Raw genomic sequence first — 18982 nt, forward strand, 5'->3', positions numbered from 1 at the left:
TGGTGTGTGAACATGGTGCTAGAAGCCTATTAGAAGAGGTTGCTTTGTTTCTCAGGTACCTTACACAGAACATTCAAGCGTCAGGACCCATGAACAGGTCAGTGTGAGATGAGCAAGCAAAAAATGACAGTAAGCACTTTCTTTCTTTTTGGTTTTATTTTCATTTATATTTCAAATCCTGTTTTGGCAAGACGGAGGAGAAAAATCTTGAAGGAAAAGAAATAACTAGTTCAGGGAGGAATCACAAATGGGGGATAAAAAAGCTACTGTGAGGAATGGAATGATTCTTGACTTCAGTTGTCATCAGATGACAAGAATAGTATATGTGTCATTGCCACTTTTTGATTTCTGATGTGATCTTTGAACTCAGAGAATAAGAGGACATGTATGTTTGGACTGTGTTTTCTTTCCTTTGAGCACCAGGCTCTGTTTTCCAGTTTGACTGTCCAAATAAGGGCTCGCTGGGTTTTCAGAACTAGAACGTCACTTGGCAGTTACGGGGGAACAGAATGCTCAAGATAAGCTTTCAGGCAGCAGTATCCTGCAAATTTCAACACCTCAGAACTGTGCTTTTAACATTGCATACTGTTTGAAGGCACACACAGGAAGCCTTCCCAGCACCATATTATTAAATTGAAGTATACATAGAATGCGCCAAGAAACAGAATAGAAAAATACCGAACTTCACGGTTATAAGCCATTTCAGAGACCGATTCCTTATAAGTGACTTGTAATATTTACACTTTTTTTAGAGGTTCCTCTAACCAAGTCTTAGTAAGGACTATCAAGAAATACTTTTATCTGTTAAAACAAATACTCAGGTGTTTGCATTTATAGGTCACTTACTAATTTAGGAGTACTGTATTTATGTTGGAAACCGTTCCCTCCTATTGTAGTCCCTAGGACATCACCATTCTGGTCACCTTAGAGCAGGGGTCGGGAAACTTTTTGGCTGAGAGAGCCATGAACGCCACATATTTTAAAATTTAATTCTGTGAGAGCCATACAACGACCATGTACCTTACGCATTATCCAATAAAAATTTGATGTTGTCCCAGACAACAGTTGACAGCTGTGATTGGCTCCAGCCACCTACAACCATGAACATGAGTGGTAGGAAATGAATGGATTGTAATACATGAGAATGTTTTATATTTTTAACATTATTTTTATTAAAGATTTGTCTGTGAGCCAGATTCAGCCATCAAAAGAGCCACATCTGGCTCGCGAGCCATAGGTTCCTGACCCCTGCCTTAGAGTGTGGCTTCAGAGCTGAATACTCCCTGGTGCTTTTGGCTCGAAACTATTCAGTGTGACCCACAATGAAAGCCATTGTTTTGCTTTTGGAAAACTAGTTTCCAACATAGTTTGATTGTTTTGTGTATTTTAATGCTCTCTCTGTTCCTCCTGAATTTGCTTCAGCGATTTTGGTCTCTGCTTCTGCCCAGTCTTGCATGTGGCGTGTGCCCTGCAGGTCTCCGTGTGTGGGGTCCGGTTGTGCTCCGACTGCCGATGATGTGCCAGCCTGGGCTGGGGTTGGATAGAAGTTCTCTTGTTTGGACTTCCTTCAATCCAAAGAAAGATCTGGATGTCCAAGTTCATCTATTCTCCTTCCTTTCTCCTTCTTTCCTTTCTTTCTTCCTTAGTTCTGTTCTTCCTTTCTGTATTAATTTTTTTTACTTTTTCTCAATTACTGTTGACACAATATATTCGTTCTAAGTGTACAACAGAGTGATTAGCCACTTTTGTAGCTTATGAAGTGATTGTCCTGCTAAGTCTAGTGCTCATTGGATGTCCAAGTTTTGCTTTAAAGAAAAGTTGGAGTGAAATGTAAATGTACAAGACAATGAATTTATAGGCAAATCCCACAACCAGGATAAATTAACTACTAGGGAACAGGATATCAGATTGTTCTGACTTTTTTTTTTTTTTTTTGCATTTTGTATTTTTCTGAAGCTGGAAACGGGGAGGCAGTCAGACAGACTCCCGCATGCGCCCGACCGGGATCCACCTGGCACGCCCACCAGGGGGCGATGCTCTGCCCATCCGGGGCGTCGCTCTGTCGCTACCAGAGCCACTCTAGCGCCTGGGGCAGAGGCCACAGAGCCATCCCCAGCGCCCGGGTCATCTTTTGCTCCAATGGAGCCTCGGCTGCGGGAGGAGAAGAGAGAGACAGAGAGGAAGGAGAGGGGGAGGGGTGGAGAAGCAGATGGGCGCCTCTCCTGTGTGCCCTGGCCGGAAATCGAACCCGGGACTTCCACACACCAGGCCGACGCTCTACCACTGAGCCAACCAGCCAGGGCCTGTTCTGACTTCTTGTCACCACTGCAGTCAGCAGCGTACCAGCCTGGCCGAGTCGCTCGGCTGCAGCAGACACACCAGCATTAGAGCTCAGTCATCTTGTAGTCGTGGTAGCATTTTGTGCCGAGGTAGGAAATGTCTTGGCATTTTTACTTTTATTCTTAGATGAGATGATGATTTAAAAATTACTCTTCCTTGGGAATTAAAGCTACATGCTTTCAGTTATAAAGTAGGTTGCAGGGACACAGGTACAGCACAGGGAAAGTAGTCAGTAATATAATAATGCACGGTGACAAAGGGTCACCCTCTGACAGCTGTCAACTCTGTTCTCTGTCTCTATGGGTCTGTTTCTATTTTGTGTGTTAGTTTATTTTGCTCATTAGATTCCACATATAAGCAAAATCCTATGGTCCTTGCTTTCTCTGACTGGCTTATTTCACTGAGCATAATGATCTCCAGGTCTATTTATGCTGTTGCAAAAGGTAGGAAGGGGTGCCTTCTTTTTTATGGCTCCCTAGTATTCCAGTATGTAAACGGACCACAGGTTTTTTATCTACTCACCTGCTGATGGGCACTTGGGTTGCTTCTGAATCTTGGCTGTTGCAGTCAACACAGGGGTGTTTGTTTTTAATTTGATTTGATGAGCATCAAAGTAAAGTTTTGTATATTCTGGACAAACTCAACTTTTTATTTTAATATGTGACACTCTCTTCCTTTAATAATTGTATAGTAGCCTTGTTTTTGGCCTAACTTAGCAGTCAACAAATCAAAAAGTTCTTGTGGCCTGAAGAGACCACAGGCCTGAGCCTTGTAGACTTTTTCCTTTAAGAGCCTAAGGAAAGTACACATTTTGTGTTCAGCTATGGGTGAATCTAATCCTGTCTCTGTTGACTACTTGTTTGAATTTGAGTGGATTACTTCACATCTTTGAGACTGGGTCTCCTTGTCTCTAACCTCCCTGAAGGGATTATTGTGAAGATTAAATAAGATGTTATGTGCAGGCCCTGGCCAGTTGGCTCAGTGGTAGAGTGTCGGCCTGGCATGCAGGAGTCCCGGGTTCGATTCCTGGCCAGGGCACACAGGAGAAGCGTCCATCTGCTTCTCCACCCCTCCCCCTCTCCTTCCTCTCTGTCTCTCTCTTCCCCTCCCGCAGCCAAGGCTCCATTGGAGCAAAGTTGGCCCGGGCACTGAGGATGGCTCCATGGCCTCTGCCTCAGGCGCTAGAATGGCCCTGGTTGCAACAAAGCAACGCCCCAGATGGGCAGAGCATTGTCCTCTGGTGGGTGTGCCAGGTGGATCCCGGTCGGGCGCATGCAGGAGTCTCTCTGCCTCCCGGTTTGCAACTATAGAAAAATACAAAAAAAAAAAGATGTTATGTGCAAGTCACTTTATATTTGGTAGCTGGCCAGTGCATTTAAAATATGTTCTTATCTTCCCTAAAATCTCACATCTTTTACAATATTGCTGATAAATATTTAAAATAGGACTACACAAAACCAAACATGGTTGCTTAACTCCTCTCCTTCTTTTGGTGTCTACCCTCAAGTAGCCATTTGGCTAAGAAAACTCGTTGAGCTAAGATACAATTATCTTGAATCAGATTATTCAGAATGTAGCTTTTACTTTATTGTAAGGCTATTTCATTTTTTGTCAATAATCATTAAAAGTCTAAAGAAATTGTAACACTTTCCATGGATACTGCTATCAGACAGCAGGAGAGCAGCCATTACTTTGTATAGAGTTAGGAGATGTTTCTGTCTTATGTTGGTATGCACTGGGTTCTCTTCAAGTAGGGTGGCATTTTCAGAAGCACTCGTAAATTGTATCCTGCTGGGAGTGCTGATCTCTTCTTCCTAGGCCCTGCCCTGCAATCTGAAAAGATTTAGGAGACAGAGGCCACAGGAGATAGTTTAACTAAAGCTCCCTTGCTCTTGGAGCCATTGTCCTCAGCAAAGAGGATACTTCCAAGTTTACTGGTGAGACCATTACATGAAGAGCCACGGCTTGTCCCACTGCCTTAGAGTGTTCCAGAAACACTCACATGGTGCCTCCCAAGAGCTGTTTTTCTCCCGCTGTTTTCTTTATTGTCCGACTTCTTTGAGGCTGGAGGAAGGGTAAGAGGAATCCCAGGACTCCTTATGCCAATCCGGGTGCAGTAATGACTGAACAGGCCTGCGCTATTCCATGATGCACGTCTCCAATGTATCCTGGCCTAAACAGAACTCTTGATTTTTTTACTTCTGTTGCAACCCCAACAAGTACCTCCCTTAATCTCCATTTCCATGAACTAAACTGTTATTTTTCCAGCTGCCCAAGCTAAAAATACAGGACGTGTCCTTCGCCGATTCTACTCAGTTCATTTGCACATCCTTTCTGCATCTGCAGACCGAGCACCAGAGTCTGTTCTGTTGCAGATGCGCCTCCCCAGTCTAACCCTCTGCCATCCCCAGTCTAGCGTGCAGAAATCACGTGGTTTTCGGTCTTCACGTTCTTGCTTCTCTGCAATCTGTTCTCCCAGCAGTGATCAGAATCTTTTAAAAATGTGAGTCAGGCAGTGCCACTTCCCTGCGACTCCGCATTACCTTGAGCGTAAAGTTCGCAGCCCCTTTCGTGGCTGAGCCCAAACCTCCTGGTTCCTGCCGGCCTCCCCCATCTGCTGGCGGACCACTGCTCTCCTCCCTGCTGCCCTCCAGCCCGCTGGCTCGCTTGGTTCCTTGAGACCGACTTTGTTTTCATCTCGGCTCTCTGGGTAGCTGTCTACTCTGGCTGGGGGGTTGAGACCCGACTTTGTTTTCATCTCGGCTCTCTGGGTAGCTGTCTACTCTGGCTGGGGAGTTGAGACCCGACTTTGTTTTCATCTCGGCTCTCTGGGGAGCTGTCTCCTCTGGCTGGGGGCTGCTGTTCTGTTGTTGGGTTAGCTTGGCTCTTCCGTTGTCTTTTAGTTCCTCACCTTCACTGTGGCCTCCTTAGAAAGGGGCCCCCAAACACGTCGCTCTTAATTTTAATTCTCTCTCCTCTCACTATTTGATATTTTTCTCTTAGCTTCCCTGTCTCAAATCAGTTGATAACAATGAAGTTTATGAGAAATGTCTTTAAAACAGAGGTATTCAAAGTAAGAGCTGTTTTGTTTTTTTTTAATTTTCATAGTTCTGAGGGAATTTATCTTTGCTTTGTGGAATCTTTGTGTGGATTTTTGTTGTTCCTATCAGTTCAGAGAGCCTTGTGTTTGCTTATGTTATCTTGTTTCCACGGAAATGCACAGTGAGGCTCAATTAATTGGTCATACCCACTTGATCCCGATTCTCAATAGGCTGTCGCTTTGATAATTATCATTTGCTCAATAACGACAAGGATAGAAAAATATCCTAGCAGGATGTAAAGTTAAGTATTATCATTTAAAGGACTAAAAGCTATTTAAGGCTTAGAAATGATCACTGGACTCTTTCTCCTCCTGTCTGACCCTGTCCAGTAATAGGTATTTGCGCCTAAGCTGGCACCAAGTTTAAACCTCACCTGTCTTATTTATTCTGCCCTTTAAATATTTCTCGAGCATTTCCTCCCCTTTGCACCTCTGCTGTCACTATGTTCATTCAGGACCCCAGAATGAATGTTGTAACCAAATGAGGACTTTTGTGCCTGCGGCTTACGACATCCCTAACAGTCCTCCTCTTTCTAAAGTCTGGACCATGTGACGCCCTTACCTAAACTCCCAGTGGCTCTCCGTCATCTGGGGGGGAAATGCAGCTTGGACGGTGTGCTGAGCATCCTCCCCTGGGGACTGCGGCCCCTCCAGCCTCCTCAGTACCGTGTCCTCCGTCGCAGAGCTGCCCTCTGTGCGCCACGCCCACGCCCAGACGCCACACTGTTGTCCTGGCCTCGCACCTTTACCATGAGCCTCCTCTGTGTCAAATAGCCCTTCTCTGAAAGCGCGGTGCATTCGGTACTCACCCTCCTGGTTCCCCTGGCACTTGCCACGTGCCTCGCTTAGCTCTGATGACTTGGCATTGCTGTTAGATAAGTATCGATCTGCCCCATTCTTGGTAACGAAATCCTGCAGGTCAGAGACTGAATTGGTTGTAGCCCTGCCTACAGGGCTTGGTGCCCGGGGCTTAAAAGTTGAATGAATTAAGGAATCAGGCTAAAGAGAATTAGTGCGACCTTGGGAGAGAATGAACTTTACAGAACTCTGTGTTGCCTAATTATTTTACCTTTTGATTTGGAAAATAGAATTTGGGGAATTTATTTTCTAGCTATTTTTGGATCAGGACATTTTCACACTAAATGGAGCACCTGAGGTGAGGTCATCCTCAGTGCCAGGGGCCAACTTGCTCCAATTGAAACATGGCTGCAGGAGGGGTGGAGGAGCAAATAGTCACCTCTCCTGTGTGCCCTGACACGGGAATCGAACCCAGGACTTCCACATACTGGGCCAACGCTCTACCACTGAAACAACCGTCCAGGGCCACCCTTGGTGTTCTCTTGACCATGGACAGCCTCTCCAGGGCCCAGCCACAGGCTCGGACACCTCAGCCCTTGCTCCACACCCTCAGCAGTCTGGGGGTGCCGACCTTTGCTTTCCCTGAAGGGAGACGGAAGGAGTCCCAGGTGACTTACCTGCACTGTTATCAAAATGAAACTCGTCAGGAGCATGATTCTTTTTTCACACACAGAGAAGGTCCCACTGTTTAATGGTCCCACTCTGTCATTGTATAGACTACCTAAGGTACCAAGAAATTTGAACTTGGTGTTAAATTTCAGAAATACGGAAACGAGGGAGAGGAAAATTATAGACTCCTAAATGAAGTAGGAAGAAATTAGCTTCTTAAATCCTGCTACTTTGAAGTAAGTTCAAAATTTGTCAGAAAAAGAAACATTAATATTATTTCTATAAAAGTGCTAAACACGGTGCTAAATAGTGCAGTAGAGAAAAGCCTATTTTCACGTGAGACCTCTTCAGACTGGAGCCTGGCAGTTTGTATGCATTTAACCTACAGGGGAGAGCTCCTTTTATTCTTGTGCATTGCAGAAGTAAGAGGAAGTGACTTCTAGGTAGAGGACAGGTGTGTCAGGTGTACAATGGCTGAAACAGGTCAGGGACACTGTGGACAAGGACGGGTGCAGATCAGCACTAGCACTGATTGGCAAAGAGCTAAATGTTCTGGGGAAAATTGTTGTTAAAGAAGATTTCTGATAAGAACATTAATGTGGAAGCATATAGTGCCATGATCATGTATTATTTTCATTTAAGAAATAAACATTTTAAGAGAAGACCTGAGGCCCTGGCTGGTTGGCTTAGTGGTAGAGCATCGGCCCAATGTGTGGAAGTCCTGGGTTCGATTCCCGGCCAGGGCACACAGGAGAAGCTCCCATCTGCTTCTCCACCCCTCCCCCTCTCCTTCCTCTCTCTCTCTCTCTCTCTCTCTCTCTTCCCCTCCCGCAGTCAAGGCTCCATTGGAGCAAAGTCGGCCCAGGCACTGAGGCTGGCTCTATGGCCTCTTCTACCTCAGGTGCTAGGATGGCTCCGGTTGCAACAGAGCGACACCCCAGATGGGCAGAGCATCGCTCCCTGGTGGGCATGCTGGGTGGATCCCTGTCGGGCGCATGCGGGAGTCTGTTCTCTTCTCTGCCTCCCTGCTTCTCACTTCAGAAAACACACACACACACACACACACACACAGAGCGATGTCCTTTTCCAAGACCCAGAGGCCAAAATAATGAATGTAAGTTAAACAAAGAAAAGGAGACACCTGAAGAGTGGTGCTGGAGAGCTTGTTTCTAACATAACTCAGGTGCATGCTTGTTCATGTTCCTCTCTGCTTTAAGTATTATGGCTCCTGACCACTGACGCCAGGGGAGAATATTTATAGGGTTTTAGGACCTAGGCCGGGCGATGTCGCAGATCTTGCAAGATGGGGAACTGGTTGGGATTGGACAGATGAGATGACACGATAGCTTTGGACTGGTTGTCACAGTGACTCAAGGTCTTGAAGCACGGCTCGGGGAACAAGACGGCAGTCTCGATACTAAGCTCTTTCGGTTGGTTCGCGGTCTTACCTCCTAGGAGTTGTAGAGCTGGATTTTCCTAAGAGGACAGCACTGCCGTTTGATTCCGACCCCCCTCCTTCCCACTCTTGGTTTCTACAAGATGGAGTGATTACCCCTGCAGAGCTCTGGACCTCGGTAAAGTGCACTCGTGACTCAGCAGGTCTGGGCTGGGGCCCAAGCAACTGCAGTCTGAGCGAGCCCCCATCTCTTCCTCGTCTCGCATTTTAGACTCTAGGTCTCAGGGTCTGATGTAACCATCCTCACATCCGCAGCCTTTAACTTAGTCTTTGGATAAATCCGTGTCACCAGCACCCCTGGTTTCTGTAGGCACCACCCACGGGATCCTGTGTTTGGCCGTGGCCGTTTCTGCAGCCCTTCTTCCCACTTCCTTCCCTAGCGTGGCTCTTGGACTCTGCTTGCTGGTCCGCTCTGGGCTCTGCCTTGGGCCTGGGCTGCCCTGCTCCAAATTGCTTTACTCAACTCAGCCAGGGCGTAGGGGTTGGCAGCCTGGGCTTTTATCCCGAGGCTGTCGCTGTACGCTAATGACAAACGTCGAGGTTTCCAGCAGACGTTACTGGAAGTGACAGGTGTTGTGTGCGTTTCCTGATAGTCCCTGTACTCTATGTGATTTCGGTAATTGCATGTGATATCTCTGTGTCCAGGGGACCACATGGTCTCTGCTTTAGTACGCTGCTCTGCTTCAGGACAGAATGGCCGCCTCCGTTTTCAGGGACTTGTCTAGCCCGTTGGATGGAAACGAGGGACACTGTTGGTCGGCCCTGGAAGTTAAGCTGATTTTTCCCCCAGTCCAATTTATTTTCCATGAGTATTTCATTGAGAAATTTAAGTGCTGACTGCTTGGTGATCTCTGGGGAGGCCCCTCCCTGCTAGTGATGGGGGGGGCGGCGGGGGATTTGGCCTCTTTGATATCTTATACAGCTTATCGTTTAAAGCAGAATCATACCAGGGAACACTGGCTCCAGAAGTCTTTTCTTCCTAGGTGTCCTTGTAAGACAAGATTCAACACTCCTAGAATAAACGTAAAAGAGAGGGTAGGCGCTTCAACTAATAGAATATAATTTTGTTTGAAAAGGAGAGGGAACAGCAAGCAGTCTTCACATTAACTACAAAAAACCCGAGCAAGTTCAAGGGTGATTATGGTTTCATGTCACAGTAGTAGTTTCGTTTTATTTGCAGTAGCATAAGCTGAATACCTTAAATATCAATGGTCATGACTCGTTTTCATTCCCATTTTTTGCTACAATAAAACCCTCATAACTAAATTACAATGCAAATTAAAGTACAGCAAAATCTTAGGAGTCTCGGTGTTCACCCAGAGTTACACTCTTCCAGTTCTGCATTATGTAAAAAGCTAATATTCCATAAGAAATACAGTGAAGTTAAGCTACCCGTAGAGTAGACATGAAACAGTTTAAGCTGAACTAGGGCATCTGAATAGTGTGCTGCTTGACGGATACACGTAGAACTCACAGCTTGCCTGTCACAGTATTTCAGTTCTGTAATCTCAGCGGAGGTATTAGAAAGTAGATTAATTTACATCTTAATATACTTATTGGCACATGGGTGTGGCGGCCTGTCACTCATCCTACCCCTCTTCCTGAAAGACTTGATTCTGCTCCCCTGGGGTCTTCCTGGAGACAGCGACTTTCTGGAGGGCCTGATGATTGGCCCTCATTAGACGGGGAGGTGGTCAGTGACTGGTTGGTGAATTAAGGTTAGCTCTGAATAGTCGTGCTTCAGAAGTAACTCATTTGGGTGACAGCATTTTCTTGAGGACCTGTTAGCCTCACTGCCACATCGCGTGGGGTCCCAAGGGGAGGGGGACGCGCCTTCCTGGCTGTCCGGAAACGCGGCGGTCTTGTTTCCCACGACTCCTGCACGTTGGCACTGAACCATACACTAACCCACAGGGACTTGAATTTCCCATTCACAGCTCAAATCCCGCTCAATTAACTTTTTATGTCTCCTAAAAATTACTGATCATTCAAATCGCTGATTTAAAATCCCTGTGCGAGGTACCCACCCTTGCACTGATCGAGAGGGTTCTGTAGTTAGCCTGACAAAGGTTTGCGACCAGCCCTGTGCTCGGCGCTGCAGGGGATTGAAAAGTGTAAGGGCAGACAGTCCTATTCAATGCCCCACGAGCGGCTTGACGGAAAGGATTTTACTTACGCCTCACGACAACCCTGTGAGGGATATCATTTCCTTCCACTTCACAGGTGACAAGAGCTAGCCCAGGGGGAGCCCAGGTCCTGATAGTTGCAGAGTGGTGTATCAGTGATTGTAGCCCAAGTCTGTCTGTCTTCAAAACCCATGTTCTTCCCAACACCTCTCGGGCTGAGGGTGGAGCTTGGAGAGCAGGCCGATGTTGTACTTGACTGAACCTTGGGTTGAGTCTTACTCACTGAGAAGTGAAAGTTGGCTCGGAGTCCATGTGGGTTTGGTCAGTTAATGGTTTTATTGTAGGTGGGTCTTTGCAGAAGGCAGTTCGACCCAGGAGTGAGTCACCACGTGGGAGAGTGCACATGGGGACGACAGGGCCACCTCTGCCCTGTTTTACATGGCCAGTGATGGACACTCGCCTGCATTCTGATGAGAAGAAAATTAGCTCGCATTCATTATCTATCTACAAAGTCCATATGGTAGATAGTACAGAAGCATTTTTAGTTTTATTCTGGTTATGAATATTTTTAGCCCTACAGTCATCTGACTTACTAATTTAATAGTTTCTTGTGATTCTTTTTTTTGCTTAACCTTCAAGACTTTATTCATGTCTACTATACAAAGTATTGTCAGGGCAATTTTTAATTAATGGTAATAACATTCATATTAAATGCATTGCTGAACTTCGCCTAGATAAGAAATATCGGTCAGGTTTCATCAAAGTGGAAGTGTTAAATGGAAATGATTTGGTTCCATTTTTCAAAAGGCTGACTGGCTTGAAAGTATCATTTTTGTGTTGGCTTGTGTAGAAGAACGTAAACACAGCAAAATGCCTAATGCTGCACATCTTTACAACTATAACAATAGATGACAAAATAAAACAAAATATTTCTTGTAAAAATGGGGAATGGTGTACAGCAGGGGTCGGGAACCTATGGCTTGCGAGCCAGATGTGGCTCTTTTGATGGCTGGCTGCATCTGGCTCGCAGACAAATCTTTAATAAAAAAAATAATAATAACATTAAAAATAGCCTGACCTGTGGTGGCGCAGTGGATAAAGCGTCGACCTGGAAATGCTGAGGTCGCTAGTTCGAAACCCTGGGCTTGCCTGGTCAAGGCACATATGGGAGTTGATGCTTCCAGCTCCTCCCCCCCCTTCTCTCTCTCTCTCTCTCTCTCTCTCTGTCTCTCTCTCCTCTCTCTCTTTCTCCTCTCTAAAATGAATAAATAAAAAAAATTAAAAAATATAAAACGTTCTCATGTATTATAATCCATTCATTTCCTACTGCTCATGTTCATGGTTGCTGGTGGCTGGGGCCAATCACAGCTGTCCTCTGGGACAACACCAAATTTTTATTGGATAATGTGCAAAGTATATGGGTTGTTGTATGGCTCTCACAGAATTACATTTTAAAATATGTGGTTAAAATATGTGGCGTTCATGGCTCTCTCAGCCAAAAAGGTTCCTGACCCCTGGTGTACAGTGAAGGAAACCTTCCCCCTCTGTGTAATTAAATTAATACTGAGCTAAGACTCAGCCATTTAACTCAGAAGTTGGAATGTAAAATTTTTGTTTGTAGTCTAAATATGAAATAATGACTCTGGGTTTCTCTTGAGAAATCTGATACGTTCAGATTAGTATATATTGTCCTTTACAAAGTGGCCCCTTTACGAGGCTGTCTGCATTTATTCTAGTGATCAAATGGCTTTTAAATCATATCCTTTCATGATGTTGTTCCGATCCGTCTGTATGAGCAGTGGAAGACCAGAACAAAGTAGAAGCATAGAGTGAGTGGCATAACTCTGTGGTTGCCACTGACGAGTGAGTCTTGTTTAATTTCGTCCGCCTTCATGAGTCATCTGACAGTTGCTGATTCTGAGAAACTTCAGGCAGATCTCAGATATCAGAGGATATTAATTCCGTGTGTTCGGCAAATACATATTTACTAAGAGCTCCCTCGCCATGTGCCAGACACTGTTGGCATCGGGGTTATGACAGAGAACGACCGTTGAGAAAATTTAATAATCTTGTGCTGCTTCTGAGTGTATTTTTATTTTATTTTATAAGGGGGAGTTCCAAAAACTGTTGAGAAAGATTGGAGTTGTTTGAATACAGCTCTGACCTCACCGAAATCATGCTGTGGCAGGGGTACTCTGCCAGACTATAAATAAGCAAGGAAAATGGAATAGCTAATTGAGTGATTGGTATTCATAAGGTCAACACATGAAGCATCAACCAGACTGAATATCCTTAAATAGACTTTATAGGCTGTGCTTCTTCTCTAAAGGTCACTGGAAGAACTTAATATGTTTTTATTAGAAGTAAAACGGAAACAGTGGAGTGGCCTTTTCACATCTTATCTGAATAAGTTGAATAGGCAAATTTCACTTTATTTTTACAAAGTTGTGTTGTTTCTTATTAGCCATGTCATATTTCACATTTAAAATACCCTTCTTACCCAACATGCCGTGGAGCTAGAGACTTGCGAAGTTGAAGGTTTGGATGAACTGTGGTAAGAGACTGGGGTTAAGTAAGTAAAGGCATACATATGTGTATATGTATAATATATATGCATGTAATTTACATACATACATACACATGTAATTTGGGGAGCCGGCTATTGTTGAAGGCAGAAAGTGAAAGCAAGGCTCGGGGGCCCTTCACTCGCCTCAGCCAGACCTCGGTGTGAGGTGCAGGGAGGGGAGCACACGTGCAGTTTGCCCGCACTGAGCCCGGCGTTCCCACGCAGACCGCCACACAATGACCGCCTCGCAATGACCACCAGGCAATGACCGCCTCGCGATGACATAACTTCTCTGCGCCTCAGCATCGTGGCAACCCAGAGCTCCGTCAGGAATAGGTGTTGTGTGTAATATTAGTGGTAGGCTTTCAAAATTTCCCCTTCTCATTTGAAAAGATTATGCAGGTAGTAAGTGGATGCCTTCTTATATAATGTTTACAATCAGAACCAGGTAAACGTCACCGTCTTCTCCCTAGAAGTCATTGTTTTGAGCAGTTTGCTTCACATCTGTCTGGACTTTTTAAAGTACCTAACTTGTCTATATATGCATGTACACACACCTGTAGTTATCTTTGTTTAGTTTGTGATACATAGTATCATACTGTATGCCTTGTTCTATGATCACACTATTATTTATTTTTGGTCTTTCATGATATTACCAATAGATCTACCTCATTTCTTTACGGTTTTAAGGTGTTTCACAGAATGGAGGTGTCATAATTTGCTTGTTCCCCAACGGGGCACACATTTATTCCCTCCTGTTTTAAGTTTCTGTGCATGGATGAACTGAGCAGTAGAGAAAATCACAGTTTACGTTTTGTTTCTTTGTTTTGCAAAGGGCTGTTGGTGACGTTGAAGGTGCTCAAAGTGCTGACTCATGTACAGTGTCGTCACATCTTTTAACTGTAAAGTTAACAAAAGCAGTCATTCTGCCCTGGCCGGTTGGCTCAGTGGTAGAGCGTTGGCCTGGCGTGCGGGAGTCCCGGGTTTGATTCCTGGCCAGGGCACACAGGAGAGGTGCCCATCTGCTTCTCCACCCCTCCCCCTCTCCTTCCTCTCTGTCTCTCTCTTCCCCTCCCACAGCCGAGGCTCCATTGGAGCAAAGATGGCCCGGGCGCTGGGGATGGCTCTATGGCCTCTGCCTCAGGCGCTAGAGTGGCTCTGGTCGCAACAGAGCGACGCCCCGGAGGGGCAGAGCATCGCCCCCTGGTGGGCAGAGCATCGCCCCTGGTGGGTGTGCCGGGTGGATCCCGGTCGGGCACATGCGGGAGTCTGTCTATCTCTCCCCGTTTCCAGCGTCAGAAAAATACAAAAAAAAAAAAAAGCAGTCATTCTAAAAGTTAGTGGGAAACGTTCTTCAGCTTGTCTCATTATGCAAATCTGACAAGGTGGGGTTTGATGATCACATCAGAGGATCTGGGCCCCGGAGGAGACAGGTGTAACCTGGTCTTCAGAAGTTTCCTGACACACGTTTTGTCAGCTTCTTGCCTTCTTTTCCTGCCTCCCCACCAAACATGAACTGCCATCTACTGTGTACTAGTTACGGCCCCTGCTGTTAAGCGGCTTCCAACGTTGGTGTAACACATTAATCAGACAGTGAAAATAAGACGTGATGAGGAAGAGCTGTCAGTCAGTATTTGCAAAGCGCTGGAGGAATGCAGAAGGCGGACAGTGAACTCTGCCACGTGGACCACCCAGTTTAGTTCAGTAAATATTTGTTGAGAACTTCCTCATACCGGCATTAGGGACACAGGTAGAGAACATTCTGGAATAACTTGTCCCTTCCCTAGGAGTGTCCTTCTAGTTTTAATCAGTGGAGAACTTTTAAGAGAATTAGAAGGGAGAAGCAATTACCATTTGAAGCTAATGGTGTAATTTAAATCTCAGAGTTGCTTGAAAAGGTATCACCACATGTAGGATTAACATATATGTAATTGTACTCTGGGGACCCTTGCCATCTCCGCAGCTCAAAAAGCAGCATTCTGATAATTTACTGATGGACCGCAGGTGCGGCTTGCATGTATTCTGTACACTCATATACGAGGCGGCCTCTGTCCTCCTGTGCCAGCTGCTCCGCGCCCTGCCAGCCTCCCCTTCTCCGCGTGGGTGTGTGCGTACCTACACACGAGGACTCCGCAGACCCTGTGGCACTGGCGCAGGCTGACCCTCTGCGGTACAGGCTCTTCCGACCCTGCGTTGTTCTCCAGTAGCGTGTTGTGGAACGCGCCAGTGCAGGGGCTTTGATTATTCTCTGCCTCTTTGTACGTACTTCTTACTTCTTTGTTAGCCTCTATACGTCACGGTCTTCAAAGCTGAGCTCCTCAGGCTTTCTTAGACCTGTGCCCGACTGACGAATCGCAACTCGTAACATGTCCCATGTCTGCGAAACTAGCTGCTCCCCATTAGCTAAGGCAGGAGAAGATCCTCAACTCACAGTCATTGAAACACTGCTGGACTTCACTTCGCTCAGTTCCCGATGTTGGAGAGCCATGTGTGCAAGGCGGATGGCAGGTGTGGATAGACTCTTTCCTTGGACTAAGATTTCCCTTCTCAAAAGTTGTGTGTTTTTCTGCTAGAATCTAGGGCCTGCAGAAAGATGAAAGTATGCTGTTTACTTTGTTTCAACTTTGTGTCGTATCCAGTATTGAGTGCTACCTGAAATGCTTTTATGCAAATCAATCTACATTGCCCCGGCAATGGAGACTTTCAGAGACCTCATGCAGCCCACAGAAAGCTAAGCTATTTGTAAACATTCTAAGTCCATGATAGGCTTGAAATATTACATAGAACTGTGATAGCTGAGAAAAAATATGTAGGACAAAAGTTGTATTATTAGATACTAGGGTTTTAATATAATTCTTGAAAATTAAATTATAAATTAATTCAAGAGAAAATGGTCTATTTGAATCCCATAATTTGGGATTTCCTCTGCTTATAATTGAGGAGTAATGAATCTTTCTATTCAATATTTTGTAACATAAATTAAAAAAGGACCAGTTTGATCTTTTTAAAATGTATAGACTTAACCACTTACTTTAAAAGCAGTCAAGGAAAAAGAAATTTCCAGTGCATCAAATACCTAAATGGGAAAACTTTATTATTTTTTTCATAATAAAAAACTTAGCAGAAAATTGAGGAGGCTATATATGTAACCTAGGGGTTGTCAAAAACTTTTTTTAAAGAGAAAGGAAAACTAGAACCAAGTGAGGAAAGGTAGATATAGTCGTCCGTTCAATTTTTTATACAGTAGCCCTGGTATACTAATGACAGCTCAGGGGACGATGCTGTTCACAGACGAGCAAACTGGACGGCGGTGTGAGGGGTCCGCAGACTCACTGACAGTTCGGGGGTGGGAATGAAGTGTAGGGAGGCTCTGCTCCAGTCTCAGACTGGTGAAGCCTTGCAGACAAAGGAGCGCTTACATTTCTGACAGGAATGTGAATTGTTTTAGACTTTTTAAAAAATGCGATTTGCCAATATTTTGTAAAAGTACATCAATCATTTAATTCAATACTACTTCTGGGCGTTCAGACCAGAGGTGGGCAGACCTTTTCAATCAAAGGCCAGATAGTGAATATTTTAGACTTTGCAGACCTAGTAGTTTTTGTTGCAACCACCCAGTTCTCTGAGGCATCTCTGAGGGCAGAGTTGGGAAGAGCTGTAACGTGCTATTGGGTGGCATTTCCAATGTCCAGGTATATATACATGCAGATAAACCCAAGAACATGTGTAGTAGTTAAATGTAAAATAAATTAGAAAGCGTTGACCTTTGTTTTGTTTTAAATAATTATTTAATTGTAAGTTTATATAGTTGAACTTTCAGTTATGGCTTGTTTCATAACCAGCTGCCCAAATTACTGGAAATTTCACAGCTGGCTCCCTCCAGCTGGTACTGGCTGGCCCCAGCGTGTCTGTGTACAGGGATGCAGTGCTGCTCATGATGACAAAGCTAGGGAACATTGTGCACCCACCGCGGGAGGTGGGAGTGAGCTGTACCGTGTCTGCCCCCCGGGACCACATAGCACCATTGCCTAGGTGAGCCCCAGGAGTGTTAAGTGAGGACCAAGAGGTAAGGACGGGCTGGTTCATGATCCCATTTCTGTAAACCAAGCAGTGACACACTCCCCGTTCTTCCCAGGGGGCCACTCTGGTGTCATTGTGAAGACTCAGTTTTAGAAAACCTCTTCACTCAGAGCAGGTCACTCTGTGTTCCCCATCTTTGTCCACAGATCGTTTCTCTCAGACAGAGGAGGAGGGGCTGTTGCTACGTGTGGAGATAACGTCTTTACTTCAGAATGTTGGCTTTCTGCCTAGACATCCAGGGGTTCCCAGTACCTGGGCTTTAAAGTAGCATACTGGACAGAGCGACTTGATGAACATAAATGCTTTAACTCTTTTTGAAAGTAACAGATTCTTAATGCATGCCAGCATGATTCCCCTCCCCGGGTAGATTATAGCTGTTCTCCTGCTGTGCGGTCAGACTCTATGATGTGTCTGTGATGTGCATTCCCCAACCCAGAGGGGGATTAACTGTGACCTCGAGTTGATCATTTCTGGGTGCTTTTCACGTGAATTGGAGACATTACTTAGGCTGATGGGTGAGCTTCAGTCTCCCTTTCATTTGGCAGTGCTGAGAAAGCACGCTTGTCAGGTGAACAGTTTTCTGTATCTATTTTGTGGCAAATGGTCCCGATGATTGTCTGTTCTGTAGCTTTTGAGCAGCGTGGTCTGCCAGCCTTTGGGAGTGGTTTTCATGACTCAGGAACAGAAGCGGTTTCTGCTTATAGTCCACGAATACGGCCAGAGTGTCATCCACCTGGGGGCCTGTGGAGGCTTCCGGATGTCAGTAAACTGTCTGAGTGTCTGTGGGCTGATGACTTTGGAACATGTCAGGGTTATTTTTTTTTTCCTTGAGGTTTTGGGGGGTATGATCATTTGACAGAAAATTGCCCAGTCAAGCATGAAAATAGGGATACAGTTTGGATTTCAGGGCATATTAGAAAATGTATTTCTCAAGCAGAATTAATACGATTGAGCTAGTGACTACACCCGTGTATGAGTAACACTTGATTTGTTCGTACCAGCATACTCCATGATGAAGTGAATGGGACTGACTATGGGGTGAGGGGGGCCTCTCTCACAGTCGGACCTTTCTGTACTTGTTACGGGGGAGCTCTCTTCTCTCTCCTTCCCGCACTGAAAACCTGAACGGCGGTGACACAGGGCAGTTTGCCTATTAAAAGGACAATTAGATTACTAAGCACTGCTTCATCATTTGTTTGGAGGTTTTGGTTTATCTGGGTGAAAATGACCAAATTTGATGAGTGTTCATTTTTCTTTTAGGCTCAGTTTATGAACCTCTTAAAAGCATCCATCTTCTGAAACCTGATAATGAAACTCTGTGGGACAAGCTGGATCATTATTACAGAGTCGGTAAGCAGCATCTGAGGGAGACCTGGCCTTGGGGCGTGGCAACTAGTACTCGCCCGGCCTCAGTTACGTCCCGGGCGTCACGCGGTAGCCGTGGCCTCAGTTATGTCCCGGGCGTCACGCGGTAGCCGTGGCCTCTCATCCGGCCGTCCTGGGTGTCACGCGGTAGCCGTGGCCTCAGTTACGTCCCGGGCGTCATGCGGTAGCCGTGGCCTCTCATCCGGCCGTCGTGGTAGTTTCTGTGCTCAGTCCACCCCCTGTTCCAACTGCGTGTTAGTACCGGGACCATAGAAGGCCCACGACAAGTCACATCTGTCACCAATGTGTAACCATTTCTAATTCATTGAGGTACAAAAGGTAATCTCAGGTGACTTTTACTAACATTAGGTCCCTATTTTCCTGCCGCTGTTTTGCATTGTGTTTGCCAGTATCCATCCGGAAATTTTTGCTTTCTATGTGAGTAAGCGACTTTGTGGTTTGTGTGTAGGGGTGTCTCTCTG

At 45.5% G+C, this 18982-nt stretch overlaps 1 protein-coding gene and 1 non-coding gene across 4 annotated transcripts in view; both read left to right on the forward strand.

Annotated features, from left to right (window-relative positions):
* Positions 1-18982, forward strand: part of PHKB (phosphorylase kinase regulatory subunit beta) — a 124895-nt gene that overhangs the window by 3171 nt on the left and 102742 nt on the right. For all 3 annotated transcript variants that reach the window (XM_066243155.1, XM_066243154.1, XM_066243156.1), the window contains exon 2: positions 18396-18485. In XM_066243155.1, the coding sequence (XP_066099252.1) occupies positions 18396-18485 (90 nt within the window). The remainder of the gene's footprint in view (positions 1-18395; positions 18486-18982) is intronic.
* TRNAI-AAU (transfer RNA isoleucine (anticodon AAU)) lies at positions 7578-7653 on the forward strand. The gene has a single exon. It is a non-coding gene; the product is annotated as a tRNA-Ile (tRNA).

Source organism: Saccopteryx bilineata, chromosome 9, assembly GCF_036850765.1.
Source record: "Saccopteryx bilineata isolate mSacBil1 chromosome 9, mSacBil1_pri_phased_curated, whole genome shotgun sequence".
In the NCBI taxonomy this organism is placed as follows: Eukaryota; Metazoa; Chordata; class Mammalia; order Chiroptera; family Emballonuridae; genus Saccopteryx; species Saccopteryx bilineata.